The sequence below is a fragment of the Martes martes genome (genome assembly GCF_963455335.1).
Source record: "Martes martes genome assembly, chromosome: 5".
Lineage (NCBI taxonomy): Eukaryota > Metazoa > Chordata > Mammalia > Carnivora > Mustelidae > Martes > Martes martes.
In genome coordinates this window covers 20,523,291-20,546,588 of record NC_137892.1, presented here as the reverse complement: position 1 = coordinate 20,546,588, position 23,298 = coordinate 20,523,291, and the positions used below count along the sequence as shown (strand labels likewise).

At 53.0% G+C, this 23,298-nt stretch overlaps 2 protein-coding genes across 6 annotated transcripts; one reads left to right on the top strand and one right to left on the bottom strand.

Annotated features, from left to right (window-relative positions):
• Positions 1 to 2,261: 2,261 nt before the first annotated feature.
• RMND5B (required for meiotic nuclear division 5 homolog B) lies at positions 2,262 to 19,006 on the top strand. Of its 5 annotated transcripts, XR_013966813.1 has the most exons (11): positions 2,909 to 2,962; positions 7,619 to 7,769; positions 14,003 to 14,148; positions 14,282 to 14,422; positions 14,928 to 15,028; positions 15,196 to 15,362; positions 16,253 to 16,418; positions 16,679 to 16,839; positions 17,525 to 17,627; positions 17,730 to 17,884; positions 17,971 to 18,497. XR_013966813.1 is itself a non-coding variant. In XM_080803437.1 (10 exons), exons 2-10 carry the CDS (start codon positions 7,631 to 7,633, stop codon positions 18,032 to 18,034), a joined length of 1,182 nt encoding a protein of 393 aa, XP_080659563.1. In that variant the 5' UTR covers positions 2,262 to 2,370; positions 7,619 to 7,630; the 3' UTR covers positions 18,035 to 19,006. The 5 variants fall into 5 exon arrangements, 4 of the variants coding, with proteins under 4 accessions (XP_080659563.1, XP_080659561.1, XP_080659560.1 ...); XM_080803437.1 differs by lacking the exons at positions 2,909 to 2,962; positions 16,679 to 16,839 and adding an exon at positions 2,262 to 2,370 and having other exon boundaries at positions 17,971 to 19,006; XM_080803435.1 differs by lacking the exon at positions 16,679 to 16,839 and having other exon boundaries at positions 2,665 to 2,962; positions 17,971 to 19,006.
• Positions 19,007 to 19,347: 341 nt separating this feature from the next.
• NHP2 (NHP2 ribonucleoprotein) lies at positions 19,348 to 22,767 on the bottom strand. Its single transcript, XM_080803433.1, has 4 exons — positions 22,464 to 22,767; positions 22,315 to 22,384; positions 20,288 to 20,393; positions 19,348 to 19,697 (listed from the first exon to the last, which is right to left on the bottom strand). Exons 1-4 carry the CDS (start codon positions 22,627 to 22,629, stop codon positions 19,572 to 19,574), a joined length of 468 nt encoding a protein of 155 aa, XP_080659559.1. The 5' UTR covers positions 22,630 to 22,767; the 3' UTR covers positions 19,348 to 19,571.
• Between the last annotated feature and the right edge of the window lie 531 nt (positions 22,768 to 23,298).

Below are 23,298 nucleotides of genomic sequence, written 5' to 3'. Positions count from 1 at the left end.
CCCAGGACCAGAGATCATGACCTGAGCCAAAGGCAGATGCTTAAGGGACTAAGCCATCCAGGCGCCCCAGGACTTCTGGATCTTGAACTTAATGATGTTTGAACAAGGAGCCTTACATTTTCATTTTGCTCCAGAGCCTGCAAATGATGTAGCTGCTCCTGGCCTGAACCAAGGCCTTGCAAGGAGGGGCAGAAACAGAGAAAAGGAGCAGACTGGTTGGGTGCCACCTGGAGGGTGGAAGGAAGAGGACTGAGCAGGCAACTTGAGCTCCATGGGCTGAGGCCCGATGCTCCCAGTCTCCACAGACGGCCAGCAGCTGCTGCTGTCCTAACCCCAACCAGCTATCAGGGCAGGGGCCATCTTTTCCTAGCCTGGCCTTCCACGACTCACTCAGGGAAGCAAGGGAGCTGTATTTTCCGGAGAACACGCCAGAACTTGTCTGCCACGAACCCTTTTTCTTTTTTTTTTAAGCTGGTGTGTTCTCTGTGTACCTGGTCCCCCCCCCCCAACACACACCTCCCCGCCAGCATTAAGGTATAATTGACATACAGGAAAATGCTTCCTTTATACAGTTTTTAGAACTTTGACAAATACAGAAAGCTGCATAACCAACACTAAAATCAAGATACAGAATAGCTCCATCACACCCCCAAATTCCCATGTCTCGGTTGCCCCCTCCCCAGCAACCAGTGATCTGCTTTCTCAATAACCTTTTTTTTCTTTTTGTGAATAATCCCTCCACATATTAGAATATGTTACAAAGTAGCAAGTAAAACAATATGACATCCATGTAAAGATAATAGGACATCTCAATGGAAAGAATGAAGAGCCAGAAATAGATTCCATTCTACAGAAAATCTTAATGTTATGATAAAAGGCTTCCAAACCAGAGGAAAAGGTAGGATCATTTAATAAGAGGTATGGGAGTAACTGGGCAGAAACTATGGGGGGGGGGGGTTGGAAGTAAGCCATACCTTGCACTACCCCCTGCAAAATGAAGTGGACATGTATTGAGGAGTTAAATTTTTTAAAAAATCAAATCCTAGGAAACTAGCAAAAGATGAAACGGACTATTACTGAGTTAGTGGAGACCCGATAAGTTCTTCTGCTTCAAAGCAGCCCCACCCCACAGAAGCCACGACGAGCAAAGATTGGCGGTATCATCTGCGTAAGAAAACGGTGCACGCTGAGAAGTAACAAAACCGCCGTGCAAGGAAAGCCACCTTCGGGGTGGACGACAATGACAGCTAGAGGTGGAATGGCCCGATGGGTGTGTACGCGCGCGCGCGCGCGCGTGAATGTGTGTGTGTGTGTGTGTGTGTGTGTGTGTGTGTGTGTGTGTGTGTGTGTGTGTTGCGCGTGCGCGCGGGCGGGACATTCAAAGTCCTTGGAAAAGCCAGACTTTGCACACGCCCACCTGGGCTGTGAAGCAGGCTAGGGCTTCCCCACAGGAAGAAGCCTAGGGCGTTCGGGCAGGTCTGTGAGGTCCTGCGGGCCTGGTGGCGGTTTCAGCCTAGCCAGCGGCCCCAGGCAGGGTTCACTCAACTCTCCTCCCCCGCGGCCCCGGCGTTGGCTAGGACCACCCAGGCTCGAGGTGCCCAGACAGGCGTCTCCGGGATGCTCCGACGACGCCCCCGCGGGCTCCCCGGGGCCGCGGACCGCCCTCCTCCCGGTGTGTGTCGTAAGGTTTTGGAGCCGCTGTTTCCTCGTTCTTAAAATAGAGCATATTGGCTACCTCGGAGTATTTTTAAGGTCTTACTCTGTCCCAAGCACGTGGTGTTGGGGATACAGCAGTGATGCTTTTATCCTAAAAGCGGTGTGTGTTCGCATTAGGGGCAGGAAGACAGACTAAACGAATAAACACAGGATTTCGAGCCTAATGCTATAAAGAAAACACAACTGGATTGTGCAAACGCTATACAGAAAACAAGATTGAGCAAGGGCGTTTGGGGGTGGGGTGGCGGGGAGGAAGCCTAGAGGGTTGGAGGGGAGGTTGCTCTGCAATGACAGCTGACCCCAACAGGGAGAAGGAAGTCAGGGGAACAGAGACAGAGCCTGTTTCTAGTCAAAGTCCCTGAGGCCTGCGGGGGAAATGGGGGCAGGAGGGCGCTTCTCTGCCCCTCCCCTACATAGCAAGGGGGCCTGGGAGGATCGTGAATTGAGCCCTGCCCTGCGTTTGGGGTCACCGCCTTTCTCTTCCTTCCTAACCTTTACCCTTCCTCCTTAAAACGGTTATGCAATCCCCCCTCGGCCCCCAAGGAGATCGGTCACGGAGGGCGGCAAGACAGAGGCTGGGACCCCCAGCAAAATCCTTCTGTTGAATACCCAGTGGGTAGATCAAGTACAGGCTTAGGGGACCAGCGAGGCCGGGTAGGAAAAAAACGACTTTTCTTTTAAAGATCAGCTGCTATTTCAAAGGCGGCACCAAGGAGCCATAGCAGGAAAGCTGAACCCTTGGACTCCTAGCATGCACTCTGCAGTTTGGGTTTGTCTTCACTGCAGGAGGGCGAAAGGCAGGGCGCGGGGAAGGCAGAGTCCTTTCGGGTTTCGGTTTCCGAGAGCGAAGGTGGGGCGCTGGGACCCGGGGGAGGAGGGGGAAGCCGGGCCCCCAAGCCCGCGCACTCCCGCGGGCGCGCACGTGGGTCGGTCCGGTTCCTTCCGGCCGGGATGGAGGGTCGCGGCCCCCGCCTGCGGCTGTGGGTACCGGGGGAAGCCCGCGGGCGACAGTCAAACGGCGGGAGGCCGGGCTTCCAGCCGCAGCCGCAGTCGCCTTCAGGCGACTCCACTCTAGCCGCGCGGCAGGGGGAAGCGCGGCGATCGGACCGGAAGCGGCTGATCCGCGGGGCGGCCACCCCTCCGCGCGGCCGTGAGTGGGCGGGTCCAAATCCGCCGAGCAACCGCCGCGGCTTCCGGTTCCGATGACGGACGCGCCGGAAGCCACGGTCCCAGCTGCGGGGACCAGGTGAGAGCTGACTGGCTTCCGGGCCGGGAGGTGCGGGCGGAGGGCGAGGTGCCCCGGGACGGCCGACGGGGGCGCGGGGGGCGGCAGCTCGGCCGGACTCCCAGGCCCCGGGCCTTCTCCGGAGCACCTCCCCCACCACCAAGCCGCGGCCCCAGCCTGCCCCTGGGCTGGCTTTCTCCTCAGTCCTCGGGCGTGGGGACCAGGAGCTGGAGAGGTAACCCGGTGTGGATGAGGGGGCCAGACAGGGCATTCGAGCGGGGTCTTTGGAAGGATGAGGCGGAGTTTGCCAGTCATTTGCACGTTAATGCAGGTGAAGCTCCTAGCAGAAGCTGCAGCCTAGGGGAAATGGTGGGCTTTGCCCTCTCTCTAGTTTTGGTTAATGACAGAAGAAAGATTTGAAACTTCAACTAGAGATGTGCCCTGAAGAAAAGGAACAGTGATAAGATGGAGTGTCTGGCGTGGGAGTGGAGCAGAGGGGCCAGCGTCAGATAGATCTCGGAAGAGTTGACATGGACACTGGACCCTGATAAGGAGCCAGTCCTGGGAAGATTTCGGAGAGGAGTGTATCAGGCAGAGGGAACAGTCTGTGCAAAGGCCCTGAGACAGAAATAAACTCCTGTCAAGGACAGAAAGGACGCTAGTATGGTTGGAGTGTGGCCAGTGAGGGGGGAGAGTGGTAGGTGAGGCTGGAGGGGTGGTTGGGAGTTGACTCCAGTAAAGCTTTTGAGGCCATAAAAAGGGAGGGGGGCGCGTTGGACTGGCTCAGACAGGAACATGCAATTCTTGATCTCTGGGTCCTGAATTCCAGCCCCACGTTGGGTGCAGAGAATACTAAAAAAACAAATTTTTTTTTAATTTAATTTTTTATTTGACAGAGAGAGAAATCACAAGTAGGCAGAGAGGCAGGAAGAAGCAGGCTCCCTGCTGAGCAGAGAGCCCGATGTGGGGCTTGATCCCAGGACCCTAGGATCATGACCTGAGCCGAAGGCAGAGGCTTAACCCACTGAGCCATCCAGGTGCCCCTAAAAAAACAAATTTTTAAAAAGGAGGGGGGATTTTCTTCTGAATACAGTAAGAATCTATTGGGTTTTAAGCAGAGGAGTGGTGACTAGAGTGGAGAATGGATAGAGCTGAGGGGTGCAGAAGTGTAAGAGTTGGGTCATTGGAGGCTGTTTGTTGATTTCTGTGTCTGTGTCCAGTTCTGTGTCTGTGATTTGCACAAACTTCTTACCTTTAGCCCCAGAAGGGCCCCTTCTGTTTCAGGATGCTGAAGTCTGGGGACAAAACCCATGCATGCCTTAGTGGGGGGTGTAATACTTCAGTTTTGTCTCTTCCTGTCATTCCCCCCAGCAGGTTTGAGCCCAAGCCCCCTAGCCCAAGAGTTAGGAAGTAGATGCTCATTTAATCAGCAAGCATTCACTGAACACCCTTGTGGACGAGGCCCAGGCCCTGGGCTGGGTGCCGTGGGGAGAAAAAGGAAAAAACTGGCCTCCAGGCCTGAGCAGGTCACTGTCTAGTCAGGGGAGACCTGTCGACAGGAAGTTACTGTGCCACAGAGCCGAGGACACAGAGCAGAGGACTCAGAGTGTGTAATCACACAGGGGTTGTGTGTCAAGCCATGTGGTGTTAAGTCAAGGGATGACAGCATCTGATGTGTTGTTTTGGAGGAATCCTCCTGGTGGGTCATTTCTGTACAGAAATGTATGGGGTACATTTCTGGGGGAGGAGTGCTTGAAATGGACATGAAATTCCACTGGATTCATCATGAAGTTGTCACAGACAGACTCACACACTCATCCACCCTAGTGCCTAGTGAGGATGGCCAAGTGGGGTTCAAGCAGAGTGGCTCACCATGGACAGACAGACTGAGTTAGCCTCCTGGACTTTCTGAGTGGGATACTTGCAAGAAGTTCTGGTTTCCCAGCTTCTTTATTTTATTTTAGATGTTTTATTGAGTTAATCACACTTCTCAGTTCCTTATACATTTAATTGATTCAGGCAGGGCCTTTGTTTCTTCTGTATTTATTGATGTATTCCCTTTTATCTCCATTCTTCCTCCCCCACCCACCATAGGAAACCACTCTGATGTGTTTGCATGTGTCTTTTGTTGTAGGCATAGTTTTTTTTTTGTTTTTTTTTTTAAAGACACACCCTAGGAGCACCTGGGTGGCTCAGTTGGTTAGGCGGCTGCCTTCGCTCAGGTCATGGTCCTGGGATCCCCGGATCAAGCTCCGCTGCATCGGGCTTTCTGCTTGGTGGGGAGTCTGCTTCTCCATCTCTCTCTGCCTGCCTCTCTGCCTACTTGTGATCTCTGTCTGTCAAATAAATAAATTAAAACTTCAAAAAAGAGAAGAAAAGGAAAGAAAATCCTCGTATGCATCTCCTTCCCCAGCTTTTTTTTTTTTTTTTTTTAAGATTTTGTTATTTGAGAGAGTGGAAACAAGCATGGGTAGGGGAAAGAGCAGAGGGAGAGGGACAAGCAGATTCCCCACTGAGCAGGGAACCCAACGGGGCTGGATCCCAGGACCCTGAGATTATGGCCTGAGCCGAAGGCAGATGCTTAATCTATGGAGCGACCCAAACATCCCATTCGTGAGCTCTTTAATATGTCCAAGATGCTGAGTTGGGCTTCCCTGATATCATCCTTTTCATCAGTTGGTGTCGACAGGGCCAGTCTATTTGACCTTGGTGAAGTCCTGACCTTTCTTGAGCTGTAGTTATATTTGATAAATTGTGATCTGGGGCCCAGACTCTTGGCACACATTTCTCTTGTGCTGCCGGCTTTCCTAGGTGATCATCTCACAGGCTCTGTGATTGACTTCATGTTTCCTGTCTTCATTAATCGCTGCTATACACTTACTCCAACCACAGATATTGGCCGCTTTCCCTTCCTGGTGAGGTGGTGGGCTGTTGAGCTGGTGCAGAGAGTAATGTGATGCAGAGTGCTTCAGAGAAGGGCTCTGGAGCCAAAAGGCCTGGCTTCACTTCCCAGGTCTCCCTTTCCCAGCTGTGTCACCTTGGGCAAGTTATTTAATCTTTCTGTGTCTCATTCTCTTATCTGTAATCTGGATCTAATAACTACATCTACCTCATAGTGTTTTGGTAAGAATTAAATAAATTAGTTGATGCATGCAGCGTCATTAGAATGGTGCTTGGCACATAATAAGCCCCAATGAAATGTTAACTAATAATGGCAGTAGTAATTATTATTATGACACTGTTTCAGACAGGAGTCCCTGGTGTATTTTGCCCATCGTGGGTCATTTTCAGTTATAGGGTATTTGCTCAGGGATCATGAAGAGGAAGACATGTCTTCTGGACATCATGATTATGATTACAGATTGTAGTGTGAAGATATCAGCTTAAGGAGAGAGGGCAGAAACACATCTCAGGCCCTGGGTTGCTATTTCCCCATCATTCATCCCTCATCTGGTAAGGAGATGGTGGCTGTAGGCTGGGCCGGGAGGTTGAGGCCAAGACTGGTGGTGCTGGTGGGAATGGGGAGTCTGGTGAAACTGGGAGCATCCCAGTGATCACACTGGCCATGGGAGTCTTCTGATATTACTCTGTACCCTTCTTTGAGACAATGGACAGCTGGCCAGATTTGAACATTTGAAAGGATCCTTCATTTCAAATCCTTTAGATGGAAATATAGGGAGGGAAGTCTGTCACCAGCATTTTGAGGGATGTTCACATGGTCACCATCAAAGGCTGCTCTGGAATAGAGCAGTGGCCCAGAGTGGAAGGGACTTAGGAAGGGCACCTTGTTGGTGGGACCAGAAAAGTCAGCTTTCTTTACAGTGGCATAATGAGGAGGGAAGCGTGCGTTATAACCAGAGATGTTCTAGTCTGGTGGGGGAGGTGGCCCCTCAGATTGGTCCTTACCCGGTGATCAAAACTGAAACAGAAGGGTGCCAAATGGAAGGATCCCGGTGGCAGCAGGCTAGGGATGACTGCTGGAGGAGGTGGTCTCTGGGCTGACTCGGGAAGGATAAGCCAGCTTCTCGAGCAGTTGACAAGGGGAGGGCTGACAGCATATCTGGGAGAGGAAGCCACATGAACCCGAGCCCAGAGCTGGGAGGGACCAGCGGTTCTGGTTGGCCAGACAGGGTGAGCAGCAGGGGAGAGGGTGGAATGGTGGACAAAGCCTATCAGGGCCACGTGCTCGGCACCTGTTCGTTAGGCTGGGTTTTCAGTTATTGGCCATTCAGGGGCTGCCTTCGGGCATTCTATCACTGTAGTATGTGGAAAACCAAGTCCACTAATTGAAGAGAAGGTGCTTAACATACATGAGATACGAAAATAGGCGGTATTCATACATATTTCTAGTAGATAGTATTGCCTGCTGAGGACTGTGTGAGGCCTGCTCTCTCTTCTGATTAAAAAGAGATGACCAGGGATTATAGAATGAAAAGAGTTGGGAACAGTAATTTTGTCACCATGATTTAAAACACCTGTCTTTGTGCCTGCCTGGTCTCTCTGGGGCACCGTGGCTCAGGGTGATGGGTGCCGTGGACACCTGTGTTAAGCCAGGAATTGCTGAGCATTGATAAATGACATGGGTGTTGTGAGGGGGATCTGGGAGCCCTCCGCAGCATGCCCCCACCCCCCCCGGCCCAGGTGGGGCCTGATGCAGCTGACCCCTCCCTCCCACAGGCAGAGGTCGCCATGGAGCAGTGTGCAAGTGTGGAGAGGGAGGTGGACAAGGTCCTGCAGAAGTTCCTGACCTATGGGCAGCACTGCGAGCAGAGCCTGGAGGAGCTCCTACACTATGTGGGCCAGCTGCGGGCTGAGCTGGCCAGCGCAGGTGAGTGTTCCCCCGCCCCGAGTCCCTGGTCTGCCTCCCCAGAGGCCTGGGAGCCCCCAAGGCCTCTTGGTGACAGGCTTCTAGAAGGATGACAGTTTGGACATTAGTCTGTGGATGCGGAGGCCTCCTTCATTGGGGTAATGGGAGTCATTCTAAGTTATTTCAAAAAGCCCAACAGAAATTATTAGTTTACCGGGTGCCTGGGTGGCTCTGTTAAGCATCTGCCTTCAGCTTAGGTCATGATCTCGGGGTCCTGGGATTGAGTCCCACATCAGGCTCCCTGCTCAGCGGGGAGTCTGCTCCTCCCTCTCCCTCTCTCTGTGTCTCTCATGAAGTAAATAAAAATCTTTTTTAAAAAATTGCTAGTTTGGGACGCCTGGGTGGCTCAGTTGGTTAAGCGGCTGCCTTCGGCTCAGGTCATGATCCCAGCGTCCTGGGATCGAGTCCCACATCGGGCTCCTTGCTCAGCGGGGAGCCTGCTTCTCCCTCTGCCTCTGCCTGCCTCTCTGTCTGCCTGTGCTCACTCTCTCTGACAAATAAATAAATAAAATCTTTAAAAAAAAAAAAAATTGCTAGTTTACCTAAGATTATTTTCATTTAGATTTTCATTTATGTTTTGTCTTCCATTTGCTTTTCTACTTTGAATTTTTAAGACACCTTGAGATCATTTCAGATTTATAGAAAACATTGACTGCTGATACGTTGCTATACTGGCTTTATCACTTCTCTTGCCTACTCTTACTTTTTAACTACTTGAAAGTAAGTTGCAGCTATCATACCACTTTGCCCTTAAACTTTCAGTGTGTATCTCCTAAGGTCATGGGCATTCTTTTGCGTAAATACAATATAATTATTAAATCAAGAAGTTAAACATTAATGCAATATTATGACCTAATAAATATAGCTCAATTCTTCAGTTTTGTCACTGTCCAGTAGTTTCCATAAACCACTTTTTTTTTTTTTAAAGATTTTGATTTATCTGATAGACAGTGAGAGAGGGAACACAATCAGGGGGTGTCAGAGAGGGAAAAGCAGGATTCCCGCTGAGCAGGGAGCCCGATTCGGGGCTCAATCCCAGGACCCTGAGATCATGACCTGAGCAGAAGGCAGACGCTTAAAGACTGAGCCACCCAGGCACCACTCATAAAACATTTTATTTATTCTCCATTCAAGGATCCAATCCAAAATCAGGTGCTGCGTGTAGTTTCACATGTCTCATCTTTGGTTTTTTAACCTGGGACAGTTCTCCCACTTGCCTTTTTCTTTCATGACATTGACGTTTTCAAAGCACTAAGGCCAATGATTTTGCAGACTATCTCTTGGTTTGGGCTTGCCTGCTGTGTCCTCCTCCTCACCCAGGTGTTGCATCTTGGGCAGCGGAGTCCTTTGGAAGTGATCTGGTTCTCAGGGCATCATATCAGGAGGTACAAGGTGTCAGCTCGTTTTCCCTGATTGGTGATGTGAACTGTGATCACTTGGTTAAGATGGTGTCGGCCAGGTTCTCCTTGTGTAAAATTAACTTTTCTTTACAGTTAAGGGGCACCTGGGTGGCTCAGTGGGTTAAAGCCTCTGCTTTCTGCTCAGGTCATGGTCTCAGGGTCCTCCTCTCTCTCTGCCTGCCTCTCTGCCTACTTGTGATCTCTGTCTGTCAAATAAATAAATAAAATCTTTTTTTAAAAAAACATTTCTTTACAGTTAATTAGTAAGAAATTTGAGGGGAGATGCTTTGAGCCTATGTAAATGTGCGCTTTATTGTACTTGAGCACATTGATCCAGGGATGATTTCTTGCCTCAATCGGTTATTAGAAAGCAACATGGGTGACTTTTCCTGCTCTGTCATTCCTTCATATTGGCCATTGCACAGCATAGGTTTGATCTTGTGGGTCCACTTACATGCAGATTTGTTTTTCAGTAAATACAGTACAGAATTGTAAATGTATTTTCCTTTTTTATTATTTTCTCAATGACATTGTCTTTTTCTTAGCTTTACTATAAGAATACGGTATATAACACAGGTGACATACCAAATATGTGTCAATTGACTGTGTTCTCTGTAAGGCTTCTGGTCACCAGAAGGCTATTAGTTACATTTTTGAGGAGTCAAAAGTTACATACAGATTTTTGATTGTGCACGGTGTGGTGCCCTTAACCCCCATATTGTTGAAGGATCAGCTGTTGTTGTTGGCATTCGACTTTGCTTTTTCCCTTATTGTCAGTTCACACCACGTGGATTCTTTTTTTTTTTTTAAGATTTTATTTATTTATTTGACACAGAGAGAGAGATCACAAGCAGGCATAGAGATAGGCAGAGATGGGGTGGGGGAAGCAGGCTCCCTGCTGAGCAGAGAGCCCAATGTGCGGCTTGATCCCAGGACTCTTGAGATCATGACCTGCGCCCGAAGGCAGATGCTTAACCCCCTGAGCCACCAAGGCGCCCTCACACCACATAGATTCTTATTTTATCATTGGGTTATAATCTATTACAATTATTCTTTATTTTGATCCTTAAATTGTCTTAGATTTGACCAGCAGTCACCCCTGATTCCTATGTCCTTTTTTTTAAGTTGATCTATAATTAAAATTTACCTTCTTAAAGTGTATAGTTTTTGAGTTGATTTTTAGTATATTTACAGAGTTGTGCCATTATTACTACTGTCTAATTTCAGAACATTTTCATCACTCTGAACACACATGCTACCCACTAACAGTCATGCCGTTTCTCCCCCTCTTTCAGACCCTGCAACCACTTTCCTACTTTCTCTCTGTGGATTACCTGTTCTGGATACTTCCTAGAAATGCAGTCCTACGATGTGTGACCTTTTGTGTCTGGCTTCTTTCACCGAGCATGTTTTCAAGGTTTATACCTGTTGTACCATGAATCAGTACTTGATTCTTTTCTGTGTTGGGTCATGTGGTGACTCTGTTAGCTTTGTGAGGAACAGGAAAACTTTTCCCAATGTAGCTGCAAAAATTTACTCGTTCCTACCAACAGTGCATGAGGGTTCCACTTTCTCTGTATCCTCACCAAGGCTTGTTTTTTTTAATTTATAAATATTTTATTTATTTATTTGTGAGAGAGAGAGCGAGAGTGTGCATGAGAAGGGGGAGGGTCAGAGGGAGAACCAGACTCCCTGCAGAGCAGGGAGCCCAATGTGGGACTCGATCCTGACCTGAGCCAAAGGCAGTCGCCCAACCAACTGAGCCACCCAGGTGCCCCCAAGGCTTGTTTTTATCTGTCTTTCTGATTATGGCCATCCTAGTAGGTATGAAGGGCTGTTGTACTGTGGTTTTGCTTTGCATTTTCCTAGTGACTGATGTTGCTGAGCGTCTTCTCATGAGTGAGCTTGTTGACCATTTGTTTTTCCTCATTGAAGAACTGTCTACTTAAATTGCTCCCCATTTTTTAATTGGGTTGTTTCTCTTTTTATTGTTGAGTTGTAGGAATTCTTTGTATATTCTTTAATACTAGACCCACACTGGATAGTCTGTCACATGGGTAGTCTTTTCACTTTTTTGATAGTGAAGCATGAAAATTTGTAATACCGATGAAGTCCAATTTATTTTTTCTTGGCTCCTGATATTTTTATTGTCTTATCTAAGAAACCATTGCCTTGGGGCACCTGGGTGGCTCAGTTGTTAAGTGTCTGCCTTCAGCTCAGGTCATGGTTCCAGGGTCCTTGGTTTTAACCCTGCGTTGGGCTCCCTGCTCTACAGGTGCCTGCTTCTCCCTCTCTCACTCCCCCTTCTTGTGTTTCCTCTCTGTCAAATAAAGAAATAAAATCTCAAAAAAGAAAGAAAGAAAGAAAGAAACCGTTGCCTAATCCAAGGCCACGAAGATTTACCTGTGCGTTTTCTCAGAGTTTTGTAGTTTTGGCTCTTACACTTGGGTCTTTGCTCCATTTTGAGTTCATTTTTAGATACGGTGGAAGGTCCAACTTCCTTCTTTTACATGTGGATATTTAGTGTTGCACTCTTTTTTGTGTTCTTTCTCCTCCGACGTCCTTTTCACATGGCCCATCCTTTTTATTTATTTATTATTATTATTATTATTATTTAGCACTTCCTAACTTTCTGGCAAATTAAGATAGTTCCTGGTGTAAGTAATTTTTGCAAGGAGATGTTCTTTGGGTGGAATATTATATTTGGAACCCAAGAACTGGGTTGTTACTGAGGTGTCATTGCTTCTGGTTTTTTAGCAGACAGATCTCTGTTGCAGGCCATGAATTTATACTGATACCTCCAGTTTCAGTCCCCTATCACAGGGTTCTTCCCAGACCTCCCCCATCCATAGCTGTATCTCTTTTCTGCAACAGTGAGAAGCCTGACTCCCAGCACCACATAGAAAGTATTTTTGGAATTGCTATACCTTGAGCCTCTGTGAAAAATAAATCTACGAAGTAGAGTTTGTTTCCTTTTAGTTTTTGTTTCTGTTTTTGTTTTTTTTTTTAAAGAAAGCATGCACATAGAAAAGACTTCAAGGTCAAAAGAGCTTACAGTGAAAAGTGAGTCTCCCTTTCTCCCTGATTCCCCGTTCCTGTGTGCCTCTCCCCAAAGTCACCCCTGTGCCCAGTGTCTCGGGTGCCCTTCCAGACAGCATCTGTGTGCACACGGAGGTGGCATGTGCGTCTGTCACCCCTCCCACCTAGGCTCAAGTGCATGCCTTCCTGCATCTTGCTTTTCCTCCTCCAGTTTGTCTTGGAGAATGTTCTGTCTCACGACGTAGAATTCTGCCTTGTTCTTGCACTTGGTTGCTTCCCATCGCATCGTGTGGTTGTGCCATGCTGTGGTAGATGCCAGGCTGGGGTCCTTGCTTCGATGACAGGTTAACCCGGCCTTAGGGTGGGTTCCTCTTGCGGGGCTGAAACACTGTGCGGTGCCATTGGTTGACAGATGGCGGTGGCCTGCTGCAGGCTGTTTACAGGGAGACCGTGTGTTCTCCAATGAGGGTTTGACAGCGCTCCTGGTTTCAGGGGGGTCCTTGGGCAGGGAAGATTGGGGATTTCAGGTTAAAAGGCATTGGTTTCAGGGCATCTGGCTGGCTGAGCCAGTGGAGCACGTGACTTTCGATCTTGGGATCATGAGTTTAAGCCCCATGGTGGGCCTGGAGCTTACTTTAATAGAAAGGTGTCGGGGGGCTGCCCATCTCCCTGTGTGAGGCCCCACCCCCGCTTCCTGGTGGTATTTGTCAGAAGGCATTCAGTTACAGGTACCAGAAACCCAGCTCAGACCAGCTTAAATGAACAGGCAGGAGTGGGGGACACTGGATTCATGGACTCAGGTGACTAAAATGTCCAGACCCCCCTGGATCCAAGTGCCTGTGTGATCCCCTCAATCTACACTGTCCTCATTCTCAGAGCAGTGCCCCCAACCCCCCCACCCCGAGGAGGTCCCGGTGCTCCAGCAGCTCCAGTTCCCATTCCGTGTGTTCAGTGACTTGGTAGAATGCATGTCTCTTCCAGGGCTTCTGGTCTTGGAGCTAAGACCCTCCCTGGCTCTCTTGGGTCACATTTCTTTCCCTGAACCAAGGCGTTGCCATCTAAAGAAGGTGCACTGGTGCTGGGCTGGAGGAAGGGGCGGATGCTCTGTCTGTCCTCCTCTCTTCCGAGTCCCATGTGCTCTTGGCAGTGGGTCTGGTTCTAGCCCAGCCGTGGCAGTGGAAACCGCTGCAGGCTGGGAGTCCTGAGCCAGAAATATCCTGAACTTCCCCGGCAGTATCTCTGGGTTGGTAAGAGGCACTAACATGGGGACAGTGCCTTATGGCCCAAAGCCACCTTGCACGTGGCGTCTGACTCAAGACAGTGAAGAGTCTGGTGTGGTGGTGAGGAGCAGGTGTTTTAGCTCTGTCATTGCCGTCACCTAGCAAGTCATGGCCTCAGCTTCCCCAGCTACAGGACGGGATACTAACAGTGTCCACTGCAGAGCATGGTGGGGAGGATTAAAGAAGCTAAAATAAAGTACTTTCCCATAGGACGTGCCGAATCTACATTTCACAGCAACAGACAGGGCAGGTCCTTTCACTGCATGAATGAACCGAGAGATGAAGCCACTTGGCCCACTTGACCAATTCCAAGGCATGCGGTTAAAGAGTGGCAGGACCTGGGACAGAAGCCAGGGTCTTTCACCCTGGGGTTTGGAGCTGCGTCCTGGGCCTCCAGGCTGGTGTTGAGAAGAGAGCCAGGAGGGACCAGGTGTGCTGCTCTGTGTCCTGATTCACCGCCAGTGTTTCCCTGCAGCCCTCCAGGGGACCCCTCTGTCAGCCACCCTCTCCCTGGTGATGTCACAGTGCTGCCGGAAGATCAAAGACACTGTGCAGAAGCTGGCTTCGGACCACAAGGACATTCACAGCAGCGTCTCCCGAGTGGGCAAAGCCATCGACAGGGTGAGCGTGTGGGCAGCCTCAGGCGGGGGGTGGGCAAAGCCCAGGGCTGGTGTCTGGGGTGGGGGGTGAGGGGTAGGGCTCAGCAGGAAATGAGAACGCTGAGTCACAGGGCCTTGTCTCTTGTCCTCGGCAGAACTTTGACTCGGAGATTTGCGGTGTGGTCTCCGACGCGGTGTGGGACTCTCGGGAGAAGCAGCAGCAGATCCTACAGACGGCCATCGTGGAGCACCTGTACCAGCAAGGCATGCTCAGCGTCGCCGAGGAGCTGTGCCAGGTAATGGCCTCGCTGTGTAGGTGCTAGAAGCAGCCTCCTCTGCTTCTGCTTCGTGGTTGGTTTTCGATTTGCTTCCTGTCATGCTTTCTATACACTGATTTTAGAGGGGAAATCATTGCCCCTGCCATCAATAGAAGCTAGCTTCACAAATATATACGATGGCAAGTGAAGTCATGAATCTCTAGCTGGGGTCGGTTGCCTGCCAGGGTTCTGAGTTGAGGCCTGATATCGCTTTCTTGAAAAGGGAGATTAGTAACATGACAAAGTGGCACTTGTTAAGTGTTAAAAACACACGAGCAGTAGAAGTAAGGGTATTTTCTCAATATGATTAAGAGGACTGAAGAATAATTTTCTTACCATGCTACTCAACACAGGTCTCTAAGATCCTGGGGCTGGGTTTTGTAGTCTGCACTCCAAGGAGGCCAGCCCGCAACACTCAGCCTTCCACAACTGGAATATTCTGGAAACACAGTCCTCCAGCGGTGGGTTTGCACTCTCCCCACAGGAATCAACACTGAACGTGGACTTGGACTTTAAGCAGCCTTTCCTTGAGTTGAATCGAATCCTGGAAGCTCTGCACGAACAAGACCTAGGGCCGGCATTGGAGTAAGTTGGCCCTCGGGTGGGCCAGTGCGGGGACGGGGCCGTCTGTGGTCTTCCCATCATGTGGTGTACTTAACACGCCTCCAGCCCTTGGGCTTTTGGAGCCCACCTCTCCCTCCTGGCTCCACCAGGGTCCCTTCTCCTGCCCCACCAGCTCCCTTTCTTCCCAGATGGGCCGTCTCCCACAGGCAGCGCCTGCTCGAGCTCAACAGCTCCCTGGAGTTCAAGCTGCACCGCCTACACTTCATCCGCCTCCTGGCAGGCGGACCCGAGAAGCAGCTCGAGGCCCTCAGCTATGCCCGGCACTTTCAGCCATTTGCTCGGCTGCACCAGCGAGGTGAGTGCTCAGGGGGCTGGGCTCTGGGCTGCCGGGCTCCGGTGGGTGTCGGTGTTAGCAGGGGTCAGGGCTTGGGGTGTGAGTCCTTGCCCCGCCTGAGGGGCTGCAACCAGGATGCCTTTCCCCAACCTGAGAACTCTGAGCCCTCCCTCACAGCCTCCCAGGTGAACTCCAGACTCAGGTCTCTCCCCCTGCACCCTGCATCCCCCTCTGCCATACCCTTCCAGCTTCATCTCAGGCCGGGCACACCCTCCATGTGCCACACCCACACTCAGCGCACAGGGCCATGTGCGCCCCTGCGCTGCAGCCCTGAGCTCTCCCACCTAGCAGCGGCCCACTCGTTTCCTTAAGACTCACTTGGCGCCTCTCCACAGCCCCCTTCCATCCCACCAGGATTTCCAGACCGCAGTAACTGGAGTCTCCCCTTCCAGATGCTTGCTGTTAGTAACCACTCCTACCCGTAGTAACTGGTTTTTTAGCTCCACTCCTCCCTGTTTATTACCTCACATTTTGTGAAATCATAAAAACCAAGCATTGTCAGTTAGTAAATCTAGATACCACCTGAGAGTTTTTTAAAAGGGAGAGTAGCTAGTGTTGGAGAAGAAAAACGTGAGCACCAACCTGAGACTCGCTCCTCGGTGCACTTGGAAGGATGGAAGAGAATGTCAGACTGCGGCTGATTCTTGTCCTTGTCCTGCAGCAGCAGCCCCGAGACTCCACCTCCACACTGGACTTTAGCGAAAACCAGTTTTGGCTGAGGGCATCTCTGCAGGCTGGTCCTGCTGCTCAGGGGCCTGGGAGCTGAGGGGCCCAGCCTGCTCTCCCTCTGCCCTCCCGCCGCCCCTGCCCGCTCCCCCTGCTGCCCTGACCTGTGCCTGGTTGCCCCGCAGAGATCCAGGTGATGATGGGCAGCCTGGTGTACCTGCGGCTGGGCTTGGAGAAGTCGCCCTACTGCCACCTCCTGGACAACAGCCATTGGGCAGAGATCTGCGAGACTTTCACCAGGGACGCTTGTTCCCTGCTGGGGCTGTCGGTGGAGTCACCCCTCAGCGTCAGGTACTGGCAGCCCCGTGGGGGCAGCGCGAGTGGGAGAGTGGTTTCAAGGGAAACAGTCTGTGGAGGCCATTCCGTGTGCCAGGGGAAGTACTTGGTTCTTTCAGACCTAAATTGGCTCAGGAGTTACCTGATTTTCACAGTTGGAGAAACTGAGGTTAGGAAGAGTTGTGGCCTGACGTCACTGCAAGGTCAGTGGTGGGGTCAAGGTTCCCTTTTTGTAAGGTCTTTTGAATAAGGTCTCTGTGCTGCTGCCACCTCAGCCCTGACTTACCACAGGAGCCTCTGCAGCCTCGCCGCCTCTCCGACCACCGGCCATCGGGGAGATTGGGAAGTGCCTGGGTAGCATGTGTGGAGACCTTTCCCTTGGGAGGCTCCTTTACGGTGATGTTCTCAGGACTCCACGAGGCCCTGGGAATTCCAGGTAGCTACGCTTGGTTTATAGATGACAGAACACACAGGCCCCAGGCAAGCGTGGACTTGCCCAGGGCCTGATGGGGATTAAAGAGCATGTGGACCTGGTCCCAGAATCCCACCCTGCACCACAGTGGAGAGTGGCACGTCCCCTCCTGCCCCACCCCAGGGGGAAGAATTCTGGTTAAAGAACAGTGTTTCCCAGCCGGAACACCAGGGACAGTTCAGGACGGTTCTCGGGCGCAGCATAGGTGTTTATCCCAGCCAGTCAATGCCCAGCCCCTGCTGGAGTCCCTGTGAGGTTAGGATCTGCCCCGGGTCTGAGTGCCCTTACTGATGATGACCCGTCACAGAGGTGCATGACAGCAGGGTGGGGCGGACAGGCTGGGGCCCTTTCAAGCTGATCACTGTCCCCATCACACAAGTGGCATTCCAGTGGTTTGGATGAGCTGGTATCTGCCCCCTGGATCTTTCTTTTGTCTTTCCCATAGGTCGTCAAACTCGGGGGTGCATTAGAATGACTCTAGAGTCGGACACACATAACTACCTATGTGGCGCTTTATGAGCGACTGGGGAGACTTTCAAGGACCAGTCTGACATGTGCCACTTTAGAACCCCGCCCTAAGACACAGGCCGAGGACGGTGTGCCAGGCTCTGGGTCTGCGCCACTGCAGCCCTTGCTCTTTGTTCCACAGCTTTGCCTCTGGCTGTGTGGCGCTGCCTGTGCTGATGAACATCAAGGCTGTGATTGAGCAGAGGCAGTGCACGGGGGTCTGGAGTCACAAGGACGAGCTACCGGTGAGGCCCGGCGCGGGGGGCTTGGGGGGGGGGCAAGCAGAAGGCCCTGGGAAGGGCAGCCACAGCTGGCAGTGGGACTCACCCCTCCTCTGGCCTCCCCAGATTGAGATCGAACTCGGCATGAAGTGCTGGTACCACTCAGTGTTCGCCTGCCCCATCCTCCGGCAGCAGACCTCCGATTCCAACCCTCCCATCAAGCTGATCTGTGGCCACGTGATCTCCCGGGACGCCCTCAACAAGCTCATTAATGGAGGAAAGTAAGTTCCCCGTGCTCTGCCCCATCCTGGCTCGGCTCCCCTGCTGGCCAGCCCCTGAGACATTCTCTACTCTCCTCCCTCTGCAGGCTGAAGTGTCCCTACTGCCCCATGGAGCAGAACCCAGCAGATGGCAAGCGCATCATATTCTGATACCTGCCTTGAAGGAACTTTGTCAGAGGGGTTTTCCACCCACGAGCTTTGCTCTGTCTCCGTGGGGGTGGTTGGCTTCAGTAGACTGTGGTTCATTTCAGAGCAAATGCTGAGCACCACCATGGACAGAAGCCAAGAAGGGAGAGGAGCCCATCTGTGCCGGGCAGCTGGCTCCTTGGCTGGAAGGGTAGGGACACGGGCCTCTGTCCTCCTACGCTGCCCTGTTTCTGTATGCCAGTGACTTCATAGCAGCCAACAGAGAAGCAAAGCACTTGGCCAGCTACGCAGACGTCTTTCAACCCTGCCCCAGCCAGGTCGCTTCCAGTCCCGCCAGCACCTGGCGCCTGAGCCGTGGTTCTTCCTCACGACTGTATGTATCCATTCCCCACTGTAAATAGTCTGGGTTCAAACCCAGTGCCCTGGTTTTATAAGTGAGCAAATATATTCACAGGCCTTCTCCTTACTTTACCTGACTTATTGGCTTCACCGACAGGGAATTACTGCATGCCCACCGCACCGAGAGAGGACTCAGTGTGCTGCATCTCTGACTGGGTGACAGAAAGACCCAGGGGTGTCCCACCAGACCCTGGGCCAGAGGCTTTTACACAAAAATATATCCAGTCCTGCACCCTCCTTACTGGGAAGCAGTGCTCGAGGATCTCGGAAGGTGCACTGACTTGCCCTACGGGACTCACAGCTTGTAAAGGAGATAGTTCGGAATCGAAACTGGATCCGACCCTCCATCCCAAGCTCTCTGCAGTTGACTCCACGGTGCCTGGAGCTCAGTTGCTGTGTGTCCCCACTAAGCCCTGTGCTGGGTCTTGGAGAGCAGGAAGGCACCTGAAGCCTGAGATGATTGAAGGGCCTGGGTCACCGGGGTCATTATGGCAAGCAGGAGAGCTGGCCGGGGGTTCATCTCCGCTTCATATGTGTACTTCAGATGTGCTGTGTACGTGACTAAATTGCTTCCAGAAGTTTCCCAGTGGCATTTCAGCCCCTTAGGGGCAGGGGAAGGAGGAAAGAGGAATGGGGGTGTCCCCAACACCAGCTGCAGGCTTCTGTGCAGGGGGTCTGCCGGCAGCCTTATGGTATAGCTCCCATCAGTGGGAGGCGGAAGCCGGGGGTGGGCAGCACAGAGTCTGTTCTCAGCTGGAGTCTGGCACCAGCCCCGCCGGCCCAGCAGCAGCACCAAACACCCTCGGAGTCCTTTGGGTTCTCTGGTGAGAAAGGCTGCTTCCACTCTCTCCTGCCTACCACCTCCTTGGCCCCACCAGCAGCTGCCGCCGAAAAAAACACCCACAGACTCTCCACACTTTAGTCTTAGCATTTACTTCCCCCACAATCCATTCTGGGGACCGTCTGCACTGGTGCCGAAGGGTGAAGATGCCAGCTCTGCCTTCCTGGAAGAGCTGGCGGAGTGGCCTGGGAGGAAGACGGGCCGCGGGGGGCCCAGGGAGAGGTGCGTGCACGGGCGCCCAGGGGCAGCGAGCTGGCCCACCGCCAGCCCTGCAGCTTCTGGAGCGGGTGCCCAGGTCCTTCAAATGGGGGGTGGCAGGGCCTGCACCTCCTCTAGGCACTCATCATAAGCCTCCTGGTACTCTTCGTGGGGCTTGACCATGATCACACAGGTGGGGCGCTTGGAGCCCGCGGCTGCACCCAGGTCCTGCGGATGAGGGCAAGAAGGGCCATGTGGGGAAAAAGGCGGCACCACCTGTATGCCGGGGAGTCCCAAAACCCTGACCCACTGGCTTCATCCAGCCCTCAGACATGTGCAATTCAGTCCATGTCCCATCTGCCAACTTCCAAGCTGTGGGCTGGCAACACTGGGCCTTCACGGCCCCGTGGCAAGCGTGAATGAACTTCCGGCCTCAGAGGCTGTTGCCCAAGGCAGGGCCTATGATCTCCTCATCTCTATGTGAGAATCAGGCCAGCTACCAGTCCCTTGAACAGCCCCCCACTTCCCCAAGCACTGCAACCACCTAACAGGACTAACACAGGCTCAGCAACTGCCCGGACAGAGCACATCCTCATACACCTCCTTTCTCATTCCCATGGTCCACGAGGGCAGGGGTTCCCAGTTTCCAAGAAGGACACTGGAGCCAGGGACCAGCAGAGCAAAGGCTCCATCCACGTCAGTCTCAACTCCAAAGCTTGCATTTCTCCACTGTGGCCTGCCTGGACCAACCTGATGCCAGACCCTCTCTAGTTATGACCAAGATCGGGGAGGGGTGGGGGCGGGCATGTGTTCCTTACCGTCTTAGAGGGGATATAGACGTAGGGGAGATTCCGGTCCTCGCACATAACTGGGAGATGGCAGTATACCTCAATGGGCAACGTGTCTCCTGCCAAAACCATGATCCTATAGTGAGAGAAACACCATTTCTAACTTGCCCATTTCCTCTTTCAGTTGAAAGTGCTACCTCTGGACAGAGAAGATGCCCCACCACCACCCCCCTCACCGCCCTCAAGGACCCCAGATGCCAATCTCTCACCTTCTGAAAGTGCATGCAAATTTGTTTGGTGATCACTTCCTCTGGGGAGGTGAGCCCTAGTTCTTGGCAAAGAAGTAAATAAATACCCGACACAGGTGACAAGTGGGATTCCAGTGGGACAGGTGAGGTATGGGAGTGACACCAAGGAGCGAGAGCCAGCCAAAAAAGGAATCAGGAGGCGACTCTGGATCAGAAAGCTTAATGAGGAAGGTGTCAGGCAGCCTTTGGAGGGGCTGGAGGAGGGGAAAGCATCTGAGACTGAGAGAGTCAGAATGACTGCACATACCCAGGAGCTGGCTGATGGGGGCCTGGGATGGCTCTGAAATCCAGGATAGTGATAGAAGCAGACAAGGAGGCTAGAGAGACTGGCAGCAGTGGAACCTTGGGGCCTTGAGTGCCAGGCTGGGAAGCCTGAGCTTGTCCCAAGAGTCACAGGGAAGCAATGAAGGGTAGGACTTCTGGCTGGCAAGGTGTCAGGGTTCTGGGGCAAGGGCCTTGGGAATCCTGAAGACACTAAGGAAGAATATTGTCCAGAGAGGGGCGAGAGACAAACACAAGGAAAGAGCTCTTAGTTCCACGTACTGGGCCCACTCTCCTAGCTTTCCTTTTGTCTTCCAGGCTGTCCTCTGCCGGCACCCCTTCAAGTGGCCTTTCAGTGCTAGTGCTCCTCACAGCCTGACCCTTGGCTGCACCTTCTCCCTGGCTGACCTGGGCCACAGCCACGGCGTCAGGTGCCATGTATGTGCGCACAAATCCCAAATCTGTTCTCTCCTGCCTGGCCTCTCCCTTCCAAGCCTCCAGTCTGTGTGGCCATCTGCCTATCTGACAGTTCTGCCAGGGGGCCCGGGGGGGTGGGGTTGGTGTGTGTGTGTCCCATATCTAAAAGGCACCAAACTCGTGATCTTCCCACGCAAACCCGGGTCCATCTAAATAGGCCCTCTGCTCTGCTGGAATCCAGACCTCCTCACTCCAAGTCCCAAAGTCCTCTCAGATTCAACCTCTTTAATTCTGTTTCAGCCACCAATAACCTAATTGCCATCGCCATCACCTGTCCTACGCTGGGGCAGCCTCTTAGCTCAACTTCCTTGTCTACTCTTGTCCCCCCCCCACCCCTCCTCTCCAGTTGCCACAAAACTCTTCACAAGGGTAAAGGTAATCATGTTATTCCCTGGCTTTAACCCTCGGTGGCCGGCAGAGCTCTGAGTATAAAAACTCAGTCTACCATGGCTTAGGAAGCCCCAAGAGAAGGCCAGGCTTCTGTCCACCACTGCCCTCTCTCCAGCCTGGGACCAGTATCTTTTGGGAGAAAGCCCCGCGCCCTAGACCAGACTTCCCACTGAGCATCACATACCCCAGCGCGACTCCACTCTTAAGCACTAACAATGCAGTGCATACTTCCAGACGTGAAGCACCGAGAGGCTTCGTCCTGTCCTCGGAAGAGTTTACTGCCTGGCCTGGGGGCCAGAACGAGGTCATGAAGGCATTCTCACTGCAGCCTGTACAGCCCTTCGCAATCCTCTCAAGACGTTCCATGAGTGGAGGAGGCTGGGCTCGACCCTGTTTGAGCTGCCTTATTCCGCGCGCTTTCCCCGGAACTCACTTTCCCGGTGGCGTTCCTTCGAGCCCTGGCGAGTGACGTGTACTGGAGGGAACCCACCCGGGGCCCGATTACCTCGTGCGGAGGGGCGGACCACCTTCACAGACTTTCCCGAGCACCTCCCGAGTAGCGGGGATACTCGTGCTACCGTCCAGAGTCGCAAAACGCGGCGGCGGGGGGGGGGGGCTTACCCTTTCTCGCCTTTGTTGATAAACTTCTGAACCTCCTTCACCCCGCGCCGAATCTGCTTCTGCTTCACGGCTGTAACGACAGAGAAGTCAGTCGGGGGGCCTGGGCCCGCCGCCCGCGCCACCACCGGCCTCCGCAGCGGCCGCAGCACCTTTCTTGATGCACTTGTAGAGCTTCCGCGTGAGACGGCGAGAGGCCAGGGGCTGCGCGATGGGGTTCAGGTTCACCAGCAGCTCGTGGTAAGTGCGCTCCCCGAGGCACGCCTCCGCCTGCGCCTGAGCCTCCGGCCCGTCGGGATCTGCCTTTATTTTGGTCATCGTGGCGGCCGCGGCATGTAGGTAGCCCGCGCCGGGGGGTCCACGCGGCCCGAGCCTCAGGACCACTTCCGGGTCACCGCGTCCTGCGGTAAGCCGGCCGTGCACCACAGCCAATTAGGGAACGAAGTCTCTGACTCCAACCAATCGTTGAGGCTCAGCTCCTTACAAACAGACCGGGAGGGGCGGAGTCCCGGGCGGAGGGGCGGAGCGCTTCAGAGGCCAGACTCGTTCAGGGGACTCGGAGGCAGGGGGCGGGGCCCGGCGGGGGGCGGGGCCCGGCGAGGGCGGGAAGGAACGAGGCCGCAGGCTGGGGCTGGTCGGAGAGCCCCGCCCCGCACGTACTGGGAGCGAAGGAGGAGGAGGAGGCGGTGGCGGTGGGGGCGTAACCACGTCTGGATCCTCCTGCCTGAGGGGCGGGGTCTGCGACGGAGCGGAAGAATGGGGATTTTAAACTTGGGTAGGACCTGACCGTCACGTGGTCCTGGGCGAGGTGCCGCAGGTGCCAAGGTTAGGAGCCCTGCGCGGCTAAGGGCTACTTCCGTTCTAGCGCGGGTTCTCCCACTCTGTGCTCCCCACGGCCCCACTCACGAGCGCCTCTCTTCCCGCAGCGACCTGCTCTCATGTTAGCCCCGAGAGAGGTTCCCTTCTGCCGCCTTACCTGAAACTGCC

Bases quoted from the DNA above. Each gene is read 5' to 3' on its own strand.
- RMND5B (XM_080803437.1), top strand. From the start codon at position 7,631: ATGGAGCAGTGTGCAAGTGTGGAGAGGGAGGTGGACAAGGTCCTGCAG. The intron at 7,770-14,002 runs GTGAGTGTTCCC...GTTTCCCTGCAG, and splicing joins GGCTGAGCTGGCCAGCGCAG to CCCTCCAGGGGACCCCTCTG. The intron at 17,885-17,970 runs GTAAGTTCCCCG...CTCCCTCTGCAG, and splicing joins AAGCTCATTAATGGAGGAAA to GCTGAAGTGTCCCTACTGCC.
- NHP2 (XM_080803433.1), bottom strand. From the start codon at position 22,629: ATGACCAAAATAAAGGCAGATCCCGACGGGCCGGAGGCTCAGGCGCAG. The intron at 20,394-22,314 runs GTAAGCCCCCCC...CTCTCACTATAG, and splicing joins ATCAACAAAGGCGAGAAAGG to GATCATGGTTTTGGCAGGAG. The intron at 19,698-20,287 runs GTAAGGAACACA...CCTCATCCGCAG, and splicing joins TCTATATCCCCTCTAAGACG to GACCTGGGTGCAGCCGCGGG.